General features: G+C 65.7%; 3 protein-coding genes across 3 annotated transcripts; 1 reads left to right on the top strand and 2 right to left on the bottom strand.

Moving 5' to 3' along the window:
- Positions 1-136: 136 nt before the first annotated feature.
- On the bottom strand, positions 137-1368 carry JCM10292_005683 (uncharacterized protein; the record flags this gene model as incomplete). Its single annotated transcript, XM_076651330.1, has 4 exons — positions 137-449; positions 541-627; positions 712-1169; positions 1237-1368. 4 exons carry the CDS (start codon positions 1366-1368, stop codon positions 137-139), a joined length of 990 nt encoding a protein of 329 aa, XP_076503124.1.
- A 301-nt stretch (positions 1369-1669) lies between these two features.
- Positions 1670-5670, top strand: JCM10292_005682 (uncharacterized protein; the record flags this gene model as incomplete). Its single annotated transcript, XM_076651329.1, has 10 exons — positions 1670-2582; positions 2642-4071; positions 4165-4218; positions 4288-4393; positions 4463-4522; positions 4749-4840; positions 4896-4975; positions 5043-5254; positions 5371-5459; positions 5539-5670. The coding sequence occupies 10 exons, from the start codon at positions 1670-1672 to the stop codon at positions 5668-5670; spliced, it is 3168 nt and encodes a 1055-aa protein (XP_076503123.1).
- Positions 5671-5896: 226 nt separating this feature from the next.
- Positions 5897-12637, bottom strand: SEN1 (DNA/RNA helicase SEN1; the record flags this gene model as incomplete). The annotated part of the gene is made up of 8 exons (XM_076651328.1): positions 5897-5914; positions 5981-6448; positions 6505-7220; positions 7277-8040; positions 8101-8310; positions 8365-11970; positions 12031-12096; positions 12234-12637. The coding sequence occupies 8 exons, from the start codon at positions 12635-12637 to the stop codon at positions 5897-5899; spliced, it is 6252 nt and encodes a 2083-aa protein (XP_076503122.1).
- Between the last annotated feature and the right edge of the window lie 177 nt (positions 12638-12814).

The following is a 12814-nucleotide window of genomic DNA, read 5'->3' as shown; positions in this document are numbered from 1 at the left end:
CGCGTTCTCGCTCTCGCTTGACCAGCCTTCGACATGGCGTACAAGCCAGAGAAAGTTCGCCACCTCGGCGCTTCTGCCCCTCCTCTCGCCATAAGATCGCAGCACCGACCCACGTTGCGGGCTCTGCATCTCCCGGCTACTTCGCGACCTCTCCGCCCTGCGCATCCACCTGCATGCCGTCAGCAGCCCCCTCTTCGACTCCATCTTCCGCCCGCTGAGCGCCACGCCGTCTCCGCCTCCTCCGCACGCGCTTCTTCCCCTGCCCCTCGCCCGCTTCGTCGCCCTCGCCGCGCTCATCCGCGCTCGCAGCTCCCGACGCGGAGAGCGGCACAGCAGCAGAATTTCCGTCGCCGTGTGGCCGTTTCTTCACCTTCGAGGTGGACGCCGCGGCCGCGTCTTCCGTGGAGCGCGACTTCTTGTTCGCGCGAACGGCGAGTGGGGGCTGATGCCTATACGGAGTCAAGCGATGCAGCGGATTTCAGCATGGCAGGCCGGGTCCGTCGTCGAGGGTAGAGCGTAGGGAGGAAAGAGGAGACGCACGTCCACGCGGAAGAGAGGGTCTCGAGCTCGTCGAGCGGCGAGCGCGAGAGGACGATGAGCATGCATGGCGTGTGCTTTCTCCTCGGTCTGTAGATCGCGATGAACCGGTTCTGAGTCAGCAGTAGCGAAAGGCTTGAGCGGGAAGAGAGAGGGGAAGGAACAGAGACGCACCTGCGCTGTTTGCCCGCGCGGCCCGTGAGCCATTCGAGCTGCACGAGCTCGCGCCGCATGCGCTCGAGCTCTTCTGCATCTGCGTCCTCCTGCTCGTCGGCCCCTCGTGCGCCTGCGGGGTCGGGAGGAGCGGCGCCGAGTGCCTCGTACGAGGTCAAGAGGGTGTACTGGTGCAGCCCCTCTGGCCCCCTCGGAGTACGCTTGCCCTTGACCGCCCTTGTAGCATCTTCAAGGCCGAGTTCGAGCGACTCGCCGGTCGTGGGAGCTGAAGAGACGTGTGCGAATTGGCGCTTGACGAGCTCTGCGACCGAGACGAGCTTGGGAAGGGCGGCGGTAGCGTGAGCGAGGGTCGGGGCGGAAAGGGGCGCGATTGTTGATGTAGAGGACGAGGAAGAGGAGGCAGCGGCAGGAGGCGGAGGTGGGAGTGTGTGGAGGACGAGAGGGGGGTTGGCTGGGTCCTGAGTGCCGCGCGCGAGTCAGTCGGCAGTTCGCACGTGTCCACTGGAGAGAGTGAGCTGGGCGCACCTGCAAGTGCGCGAGTGCCCAGTGGACGGTTGCGTGGATGTGCGAGTGCGAAGCGATGCGGAGCGGGTGCGAGTCGACGAGGGGCACGAGGCGCGGGACGAGCGGATGCGGTGCGGGAGGGCTCGACGCCATCTTCTGCAGTGTCTCGCGGTCCACTGCAAGCTTCAGAGTGATACGGACGCGATGACGAGAGGGCAACACTTGGGTCGCGCTGGTCTCGCTCTCTCCCTCGCCCTCTGCCCCCTTGTCCGGGCTAGTCAGAGTCGTAGTAGCACTGCGAGAGTGCACACTGCACCGTACAACACCCGGCACCCGCTGCAAACATACTCGCCCGGGTGCTCGTCCTCATCAGTCCTCTCTGCGCTCTCGCTCCCCCTGCTCGTCTGCGCACCCTCTCGCCGCTCGGTTTGCACGCCGAACGGGCCCACGAGCTATGTCTCCACCCTTCAGGGGCTCCTACGGGGACGCGGGCTCGCCGGGTTGCGGCGGAGACAACCCCTTCACCTTCCCCTTCTCCCTTCCGACCGTCGCGAAGCGGCCCCGCCGCGCCTCGCCCCCGCCCGTCCTCCGCCCGCCCGCAGTCGTATCGACTAGCCCGCGCACCGGCACGCCGGCGGCGGACCCAGACTGGAGCGGCGCGTTTCGCATGCCTGCCGCTCCCGCAGTCATCACCGTCGTAGACGACCTCGACGACTCGGACAACGACGACATCGGCGTTGATGACGACCAGGTCATGCACACGACCGCGACGGCGGCCACGGATGACGGCGTCACCAGAGCCGAAGACTCGGGCGATGAGGTCGCGCGCGACCTCGTCGGGCTCGCGAACGGCGCAGGCACATCGTCCCCGCGCAAACGCCCGCGCTCGCGCTCTCCCCGCGCTTTCGAGCATGCGGCAGCATCCGCGCCAGTGGAAGACGAGGAGGAGATGCTTCCGGTCGATAACGGCGCACAGCCCGACATGCTCCTCCCGTTCTCGTTCCCGCCCGTCGCCTTCTCTTCCACGCGTACGCCCTTTCCTGTCGTGGACAATGCGGCGGCTCCGCAGCAACAGTCTGGTGCAGAGCAACTGCAGTCATTCCCCGCAGCCTCAGCCTCGCACGCCGATTCGTCGATTCGCTCCATCTCGCCCGCCTCCGGATCAGGCTCTGGCTCCGGCTCTGTCGACCCGTCCCTCCTGCCCCTCTCGAGCGCCGCCGAGCGCGCGTCGCACCGCGCGCGCGCGAAAGACGAGGCCGAGGCGCTCAAGGAGGCCGAGGAGCGGCGGCGTGCTGAGAGCGAGGAGGGGAGGAAAGAGGCCGAGCGGAGGAAAGAGCTCGAGAAGACGATGCTGCGCGCGAGGACGGGTGCGTCGAACGCGCCTGCTCTCAACTTGATGGCACTGACATGAAGAAACGGAGAACAGGCGAGTTTGGCTGGATCCTCCAGACAACGCCGTGCACGTCGCGCAAGGCCGACAACTCGCTGCGCGAGATCCTCCCCGCGCGCAAGTGCCAGGACTGCACGTCCAAGCTGACGGGCCACACTTGCGCTTTCATGAACCTGCGCTCGTTCCCGCTCGGGCCCGACCTGCGCCGCCCACTCCCGTATCCTGCGTTCCGCGACACGACCGCCGCAGACGACGAGCCCTCGTTCCCGACCTCGTTCGACGCGCCCTTCACTCCGCACGTCGCCGCGCTCCTCAAGTCGACCGCGGCAACACACCTCGTCTCGACGCTGCGCGACGAGCTCGCGCACGCCCAGCGGCCCGACACGGCGCGCGTGCGGCGCGCGCTCGGCGTGACGCACACGTGCGACGCGTGCAACGCGAGCGTCCTCTCGGGCTCGTGGGTGTGCGCCGTCTGCGGCCGAGAGTACTGTCTCGCGTGCCGCGACGCGCTCGACCGAATCGCGCCTGCGCCGCTCACGACGCCGGACGCTGCGCCCTACTCGCATGCGCCACTCGCGCGCCGCCCTGGTGCAGCGAGGGACAAGGGGAAAGAGAAGGAGCAGGAGCTGGACAGGGGACGCGAGAAGGGGAAGGAGCGCGAGACGATGAGCGGCGCCGACTATGCGCGCGACAAGCTGACAAAGTGCCTCGGCAAGACGCTGCGGCACGAGAGCGCGCAGCTGCACCCGCTCGCGCGCCACTCGGCTGCGGAGCTTGCGCGCCTCATCGACGAGATGGAGCGCTGGGTCGCGCTGCACCCGCTCGAGCAGCCCGTCGAGCTGAGCGCGGAGTGGGTGGAGGAGAGGAGGTGGAAGGACGAGGAGGACAGCTTGGCGTTTGTGCGGCTGAGCGGGGCGGTCGTCCCACCGCGCATGGACGAGTCGCGAGACGAGGACGAACGGGTCAAGCGCGAAGAAGCGCCCGAGGTGGAGCTCGTGCTCCCTGCCGCTGCAGACGGCGCTGCGTCCGCCCCGCAGCCGGAGCTCACGCCCTCGGAGCACGCGCTCCTCTCTTCGACGCGCGACCTTGCGAGCTCATCCTCTGCCGCCCACGCCCTCCCGCCTTACCTCTCGACCGCGCTGCCCGCCTCGCACGCCTCGCTCCCTCCCTCCGCGCAGCCACAGCAAGCGCTTTTCCGCTCCCTCTGGGCCCTCGGCGAGCCGCTCGTGTTCGACCTCGCGCCGCCCTCCCTCCCGCGCCTCGCCTGGACGCCCGCCTTCTTTGCCGAGACGTTCGGCGACGAGCCGTGCCGCGTCGGGAGCAACGTCTTCTCGGTCGTGGACGAGGTTGGAGCGGTAGAGAGGGAGCGCGAGATGGGGAGTACGGTCAGGAGGTTCTTCGAGGCGTTCGGGAGGAGAGGTGGTGAGGAAGGGGACGGAGGCAGGAGGGACAGCTTGAAGATCAAGGTACGGCACCATTCGGCCCGTCGCTTGAAACTCGTCCAGCCTCGCCATGTCTGCACGCTGACGAGATCACATCCCGGGTCTGAGCGTCTGCAGGACTGGCCATCGACGACCGACTTCAAGGCACTCTACCCGGACCTGTGGCATGACGTGTGCTCATTCCTCTTCCACGCGCCTCTTCAGACACTGACGGACGGTGCGTGGCTACGATCAATGCAGTTCATGTCGATCCTCCCCGCCGGTTCGATCACGCGCCGCGACGGCGTCCTCAATATCTCGTCGCACACGCCCAGTAACGCCAACCCGCCCGATCTCGGTCCGAAGGGTGCGTTCATCATGCACCTGTGGGAGACGGAAAGGTCGAGGGCTAACACACGCGGATGCGACGGTGCAGGATACTTTTCTGAGATTTCGGACGATTCGCCCGGTGGGAAAGGGTCGACCAAGCTGCACAGTAGGTCTCGCTTGTTCATTGTGTCTGCGGACAATTGGGCTGACTTACTCATTCTCACAGTGGTGAGAAGCGATGACTGGACAGGCATTGGACGATGCTGCTGAGCTAACCTCCGCTATTTGATGCGCGGCTCGCAGGACGTGGCCGATGGTGCGGCGCCTTCATTGCTGTACTGGACTGACCTTGTTGCAGTCAAGCTGATTTGCGTACTGCGGCCGTCTCACAGCCGTCAATGTCATGCTGTGGGCGAGCGACGGGCCGGACGGCGGACCGGGCGTGGCTATCTGGGACCTTTACCGCGCCGAAGACGCGGGCAAGGTGTGTATGACCCCGGTCGTCACGCATCGGCACGCACTGATGACGTCGCCCACAGCTCCGTGACTTCCTTTACGGCCAGCTCGCACTCAAGCACGGACTGAGCGACGCTGAGGCCGCGCGCGCTCAGTTTGACGAGTGCGCTTGGCCTTCTGCCCTCGCTGAATTATTATCCGGCTCCGCTCACGCTTCGCCGCTCCCGCAGCCCGATCCACACGCAGAAGTTCTACCTCGACTCGTCGCTCCGCGCGCAGCTCTTCGCGTTGCACGGCGTGCGCTCGTTCCGTGTGCACCAGCGCCCGGGGCAGGCCGTCTTCATCCCTGCCGGCTGCGCGCACCAGGTATGCAACTTTGCCGACTGCATCAAGGTCGCTACCGACTTTGTCAGCGTCGAGAACGTGGCGAGGTGCTGGAAGGGTGAGTCGCAGCGCTTTAAGGTCGCCTGGTGCCTAGTTGCGCTGAACGAAGGCCTGCGCGAGCTCGCTACGGCGCTCCGTCGGCGCACGCTGACATTGCCGCCTTCCTGCGAGCAGTGACGGACGAGTTCCGCGGGCAGACGAAGGATAAGGTCCTTTGGCGCTCCGACGTCCTCCAGCTCAAGTCGATGCTTCTCTGGGCGTGGGTGCGTCTTGATCCTGCGCTCAACCGGCCTGACTCGTTCCGCAGACTGCGAGACTGACATCGCGACTGCCCTTGCACAGCTCTCGGCAGAACGCTTCGATTCGCCCGGCGGGACGACGGGACGCGCCAAGGCAGCGTCTGCACAGCCCACCACGCCGTCGGAACCGCAGGAGAGCCACGGCAAGCAGCCAACGCTGCCGAAGTTTGCATGATGGACCTCGCACTCGAGCGGATTTGTACGCGATCGCAAATGCTTGCTCCGTGACACTCTGTCGCCCAGTTGCGGGCTTGAGAGGCAAAGAGAAGGAGAAAGTGCGTTGACAGACACGGTACACGAGCAGGATTGAGCTAATGCGGAGGAACGAGGGGAATGCGATGTGGACGAGGTGAATCTACAGGGATGCGAGGTTTGATGCGAGGAAATGCGAAGTGCAAATGTTACTTGGGCGGCGGCCGCTGCGAGTTACGGAACAGCAGCAGTCAGCATGGCCCCACATCGCATGCGGAGAGCAAGCGGCGCACCTTCTTGGGCACAAAGAGCGAGGGTGGCGCCTTCTTCTTAACCTGCACCGAAGGCGGGCGCGTAGTCGGAGCGGATGTCGAAGACCCAGGAGGAGGCGCGCCGGGCGGACGACCGACGCCGGACGGCGGGGCGCGGCGCGGAATCGCATGCAGCCCGAGAGGCTTTGCGGGCTTCATCTCGACATCGCCGTCCGCGTCTTCCGTCTTGGGCTTCTTTGCGCCTGAGGCCGCGACAGGCGCGCTGAGTGGGCGCTTGAGGCCCGCGGGCGAGCCAGCAACGAGATGCGGTGGAGTTGGCGCGACGAGCGAAGGCCCGGGACCGCCCTTGCGCGCATGCGACGAGCCGACGGAGGCGTCGTAGGCGGGAGACATCTCGATTGCGGCGGCGTGCGACTTGACGACCGAGACCGGCGCTTGGCGAACCACTGGAGATGCCGAGAAGGACGAGCGGAACGTGTTGATGTCGGCCTGCGTCCGAGGGCGCGTCAGCCAGGCCGCACAGAACCGTCAAGAACGCAACACACCTTGCGGAACAAGCCGCGCGTCTCCGAGTCGCCGATGAGCTGGCCCCAGTACTGGTTGAAGCGCAGCTTGTTCGAGTCGCCGAGAATCCAGATTGAGGAGCGAGCACGAGTGAGAGCGACGTTCATGCGCCGTGTGTCGGCCAAGAAACCGACGCCTTTGTCGGCCGTACCGCCACGCACGCACGAGAGGATGATAATGTCCTTCTCTTGACCTTGGAAGCCGTCGACAGTGTTGAAGGCGATCTTGCTGATGATCTGGTCGCCGTACTTCTGTCGGAACGTGCGCTTGAGCTCGCCGACCTGGCCCTTGTACGGCGTGACGATGCCGATGCGGTAGTCAAAGTCGATGGACGCATAGTCGCGGCGAAGGCGGTCGTAGATCGCGAGAGCCATGGCGGCTTCGACCGGATTGGTGTACGAGTGATAACGACCCGCCATCTCCTGACCCTCGACATGGTAGAAGGTGTAGGGCGGGAAGAGCGCGTTCGCGTGCCAGGGCTGCAAAGTCTTCTTGTCCATCTCGGGACCGTCCGAGAGTCGCGACTGATAGAAAGCCGCCGAGGGGAAGGCCGAGATATTCGGGTGCATGCGGTACTGAATCGAAAGCAGGTGGACCGCCTGCGGGCCGCGCTGCATGACGCGGACAAAAAGCGAGCGGTCGTAGCCGCCGCGAGCTGCCACGCCCGAGATCACAGTGGGCGGGAGCTGGAGCGGGTCTGCACAACGATTGCGTGAGTGCGAGCCGGTTCACGCGACTTTCGATGTCACGGACCTCCGACGAGGATGCAGCGCGTGCACCCGTACTTGAGCGGGATGAGCGAGCTGAGTTCGATGGACTGGGCCGCTTCGTCGATGATGACGGTCTCGAAGTCGAAAGGCAGCTGCGACATGTAGTCGTGGCCGGCACCCGAGAGCGTCGAGCAGATCACGTCGGCCTCGGAGAGGATCTTGAGGCGCATCTTGCGCTGCTCGGCGTCCATCGCTCGGCGAGACTGCTGAGCCTTGTCCTTCTCGCTGTCGAGCTGCTGCGACAGCGAGAAGATGCGCGACTTGATCTGTTTGAGCTCGAGGTTGAGCTCGCCACGGCGGTAGTCGTTGTTGACGACGGCGTCCATTTCCATCTTCTTCAAGTCGCGGTCCTGCCGTAGCGAGTCGATCTCGGTGCGCATCGCCTGCATGCGCGCCTGCGCTTCACTCGTACCCGTCGTCGACTTGTTGCCGCTTGTCGCGCGCTCGACGAGTTCGTCGATGAAAACGTCCTTGACCGAGATGTCGATGGCCGAGTCGGCACCGATACGGACGACCTTGGGCACGTAGAGCGAGCCGTCCATGAGTCGCACGCCCTCCTTGAGACGCTTCGCGACCTCGTCGACGGCAGCGTTACTCGGAGCGCAGAGAAGGACTTTGGGTACTGCAGTCTGCTCCGCTTGTCCGGAAAAGCGGGCCGTATTGTTGTTCGTCGGGGCGCTTGTGCGCGAGTCGATGAAGGCGCCTACAAGTCCGACGATCGTGCTCGTCTTACCGGTACCGGGAGGACTGCGAGAGTTGTGCGAGTTAGTCCCCTGTCTGGCACAGGCTCGCCACGCATTCACGCACCCCTGGATCAGACTGAAGCCGTCCGTGCGGAGTGCACCATGGATGGCGATCGCCTGCGGCTCGTTCACTCGGTACGCTGACATGGTTTGCTGGATCGTGCGGCCGTCGGCATGCAGCGCCGCAGGCGGACGCGGGTTGAGGACTTCGGAGCACAAGTCGATGAACTCGAGCGCCTGAAGCGCGGCATATTCGCGGTGGACGGTGCTCAGGCTGTCGAGGCACGACTTAGCGAGTGGAAAGGTCGCGAGGGCGAGAGAGACTTACTTGGCGAGCTTGACCATCTCCCACTTGGTCCTCGCGACGAGACCCGAGCCGGCGCCGTGGATGTCGTTGCCGAGGTGGCAGCGCAAGGTGAGCTCCATGTGCTCGCGCTTGCGGTTGACAGCCTGGATCTTGGCGAAGATCTGGCGCGGGCCCTGCCGGAGCCAGACGAGGTCGGCGTCGCCGAAGAAGATGCGGTCGCGGATGAAGCTGTGGTCGATGGTGCAGAAGATGTCGACAAAGTCGTCGACCGACTGCCGGCCGGCGATGTCGGCCTGGAGGACCTGACCCTCCTTGAGCGCCTCCAGCTTCGACTGGCGGACTTGCTCCCAGCACTCGGTGAGGAGGAGCGGCTCGAACGCGGCGAAGTACTCGCGCGGCGACCTGAACGCGCCGGGGAGGCGGTCGGGCAAGTTGACGTCCGGCGGAACGTCCTCCTCGCAAGTCGGGTCCCACTGCAGGATGGCGCGGTGCAGCCTCGAGAGATCCTGCGCGGAGCGGAGGCGCATGGCTCGGATGGCCTGCTGGTCCTCGCGGCTCTGCGCTAGATTGCCGATCGTGCGCGCACGGCCGTTCGTCTGCACCGCTGCGCCGCCATTGCTGTCGCCGTACGAGAGAACCTTGACGCGGCGCTGCTCCGTCTTCTTGATCGAGGGCTTCTGATCCTTGGCGAGGAGCGCAAGGCCTGTAAGCTTCTTGCCGTCAGCGCCGCGGACCGCGTCTTCGTCGTCGTCGCCCGAGGACTCGGACTCGGACTCGTCGGCCTTTTTGGACGAGTACGTCGTCCACGGCACGCCGCGCGGACGAGCAGACACGCCCGCCGGAGCAGTGCGAGCCTTCGTCTTCGCCAGCGCCGACGTCGCAGACCCTGGGCGACCAGTCGGAAAGCCCGTCTTGGCGAGCTGCGCCGGACTCGTCGAGATGGTCGTCTTGCCCTTGACGCGCAGCGACAAGCTCGCCTTCGACGCCGCCGACGGCTTGTCGTCGTCCGAAATTTCGAGCACCTCGGTGACGCCCGCCTTGCGCCTGCGCACGGCGTCGTCGTTGTCCTCGAGCGCCTCGCGGATCTGGAGCAGCTCGGGCTCGCGGAGAATGGTCGACCTGCGCTCTGGCTGCGCCGCGCCGGCTGCGGGCCGGTCCGAGATGCGCTTGAGGCGCGCAGCGGTCGACTCGCGGAGGGCAATGCCGGAGCGCGTGAAGCGCGAGACCATGCGCATGACGAGGTTGAATGCGTGCTGCAGCAGATCTTCGTCGTTGAGGCGGAGCCAGGCCATGAGCTCCTCGAGCGGGTCGGCGAGCGCACTGATCATGTGCTCGGCGGTTGACGACTCTTTCGTTGTGCGCTTGGTCGGCGAAGCGATGTCGTCGCCGGTCGAGGCGAAGCGGTCGAGCGACTGGCCCGAGATGATGGTCTCGAGGATGCGGATCTGGTCGAGCATGTCGGCGCCGAAGAGAATTGCGTCGCGCATCCAGTCGGTCATTTCGTCGTTCTCGAAGTAGACGGCCCAGTCGGGCGTGCGCTTGAAGAGGAGCGCGAGCGCCTCGCCCATGAGCTTCCACAGCGCAAGGAGCTTGCTCTGCAGCTTAAAGTCGCGCCCGCGGCGAACAAAGTCAGGGTCGCGCAGGAGGCCGTCCGTCTTGTCGCACAAGACCTCGAGCACGTCGTGGAAGCAGCGCACGAGGCGCTTGGCCATGCCGCATGCTTCGGGAAGGATCTTGGCCCCCGTCTGGAAAGCCTGGAGCGCCGTCGCGAGACCGCGCAGGGTCGCCTCGGGCCACTGCGCCATCATGCAGCGGAACACGTCGCGTCGGGTCGTCACGTCGAACGCCTGCTTGACAAGTCCCTGCGCCGTGTTGTGCACAGCCTCGACCGGCGAAAGCAAGAGCGCGAGGACGTGCTGCACGACGTTGGGCTTGGCGAGGAATTCGAGAAGGACGTCGATGCGCTCGTCGGCGAGCTGCATGAGCACCTCAACAACCGGGTCGCGTGCTGCAGCGAGCGCATCGTTGACTGCCTTCATCTGCGGCCTCACGAGGTCCTTGACGCTCCACGTTCGGCTCGTGAGCTTCTCAAACTGCGCCGTCGCGGCGACGCCCTGCACGAGGATCGCGACGCCCTTGACGTCGCCCTCGCGCACGGTCGCGTAGGCCTGGTCCCACACGGCCTTGGCAAACACGACCGTCCTCGGTGGGTTTACGGGCGGAAGCTCCTTCTCAGCTTTGGCGGCCGCGTCGCCCGCCGCGACGCGCGCGAGGCGCTTCTTCTCGCGCCTGTCGCGCTCGTTGTGCTGCTGGCTGAACGTCGCGAGGTTGTAGACGGCGCGCGCAATGGCCTTGCCGTCCCGCTTCGTCAGCCCTGCCACGAACGCCCGCGCGCAGTCGGCAGCGGCGGTCCATTCGGGCGCGGTGTACGACGCGGAGAAGGCGAATGCGACGAGCGTCGCGGCGTGCAGGTCGAGGACTTTCGCTGCGGCAGCAGCGTGCGGATACCGCGGCGCTGAAGCGACGAGGTCAGCGGAAGACGAAGTCGTCGACGCGCCAGACCCGGACGGGGTCGGAGCGGGTGCCGACACGAGGAAGACGTCGGTGAGGAGGGCGAGCGCGATCTGGAGTGCGCGTGTGCGGGCTGGCGGGTCGAAGCGCGCCTGCTGCAGGCGGTCGAGGAAGGTCGAGGCGATGAGAGCGAGCGAGTTGGTGAAGAGGACGGGCGAGTGTGCAACAGAGAGGAGGAATGGCGGGAGCCAGTCGAGCCAAGGCGAGTCGAGCGGGTTTTGCGACGACGTGGACGCGAGGTGCGGATCCGTCTCGAACGCCTCGTGGAAGTCGCTGTTGTCGAGGATAGCGTGCAAGACGACCTCCTCGTACTTGTCGTCGCCAACGGACCAGAAATGCGCGCCGAGGCGCTCGAGGAGGATCTTGAAACTCGCCAGTACCGACTCGAGGTGGTCGCCCGTGTCGCTCAGATGCGACGCGACAAGATGGACAACATCGAGCGAGGCCGAGAGCGAGTGCGCGCGGCGGACGAGGTGATCGCGAATCGCTTCTGCCGAAAGCTTCGACAAACACACTGCGAGGCCCTCCATGAAGCTCTTGCGCGTGTCGGCGTAGGCGAGGCGTATGCCCGTCGCCGCATTCGGCTCGCCACGATCTCGGCTGGCCAGCACGCCGAGGTGCGAGTCGACGACGGCTGCGAGGCCCCGCTTTTTGTAGTCTTGCGAAGACGCTTGGCGCGTGCATCGGGCGAGCTGGAGGTCCGCAAAGTCGCGCAGGAGGCGCTGCTGATGAAGACGGAGGGCGAGGAGGCCGGATGATGCGGATCGCGGGAGGGGAAGAGGCTCGGTAATGGGCAGTCCGGAGAGGATCATCTCGAGGACATCGTCGTTTTCGTAGAAGGTAGAGTTGGCGAGTACGTTCTGCACGGCGGCGGGAGGGGCCGCGGCGAGAGAGGCTGGATGGGTGGGATGCCAAGATGCGTCGGAAGTTGACGACGACGGAGGGACGTCGAAACCGGCAGAGGCGAACATGGCCAGCACGCTCGCCGACTCCATCGACTCGACGCCCTTGGTGAAAGTCTGAATCGACTTGTCCGGCTTGTAGTGGCGGAGGTAGCTGTACCGACGGGCGGTGAGCAGAACTGTCAACGGGCAAGACGCGGTCGAAACGGCGCACTTTTCGCGGAACTCGACCTTGGCACGCTGGTAGGCGTCAACGCAGGCGGGGCACGAATGCATGAGCCTGGGAGACAAGAGCGGGAGGAAGACATCAGCTTTACGAAAGACAGTCGGAAGTACTGGGCGGTTTGAGCAGCCGGTCGACTGGTCCCGCCAGCGCCGCCACGGCCCAGGAATCATGCGGATGGAGTCGTCACGCACCTGTCGAACGAGTCCCTCCAGGCTGCGACCTCGTTGACGCGCTTCATGCCCAAGAGGCGGATGCAGAACGTCGCGGGTTCCCAGCACTGTGCCGCCCCGCGTGCGCCACAGAACCAGTGCACGAGGTCCGCATCGAGCGCAACGCCGTCGTCGTCGACTTTCGCGCGCTCCTTGCCCTTGACGGACGGCGGCGGTGCACTCGCTGCTGATGAGCCCGACGGCGGCGACGGCGCGAGCGAGAGGAGCCAGAGGAGCGCCGCCTCGGTCGTCTCGGACCACAGGTCGTCCGACACGCGCGCAGGGTCGCGCAGCGCGGCGAGATCTTGCTGCAGGCGCGGAGGAACGGCGAGCTGCGCCGAAGTAGAGCCGGGGCGCGACGAAGAGGCGCTTGCAGGCGTCGCCATGCTTAGGAGTGCTCTGCTTAGGCTCTGCAGCAGCTCTGGACACGCGGGCTTGGCGTCCCGCGGAGGGGACGAGAGCGAGCTGAGCGACACCCGCGATGTCAACTTCGCAGAGTGCAGCGTTCGCTCCAAAGTTGTGCTCTGCAGGGATGCAGATCCTTTGTCTGCTGACAAGGATGG

The sequence above is a fragment of the Rhodotorula paludigena genome, assembly GCF_050403205.1.
Source record: "Rhodotorula paludigena JCM10292 DNA, Rt_paludigena_JCM10292v1_ctg49, whole genome shotgun sequence".
NCBI lineage: Eukaryota > Fungi > Basidiomycota > Microbotryomycetes > Sporidiobolales > Sporidiobolaceae > Rhodotorula > Rhodotorula paludigena.
This window is presented reverse-complemented; position numbering and strand designations above follow the sequence as displayed.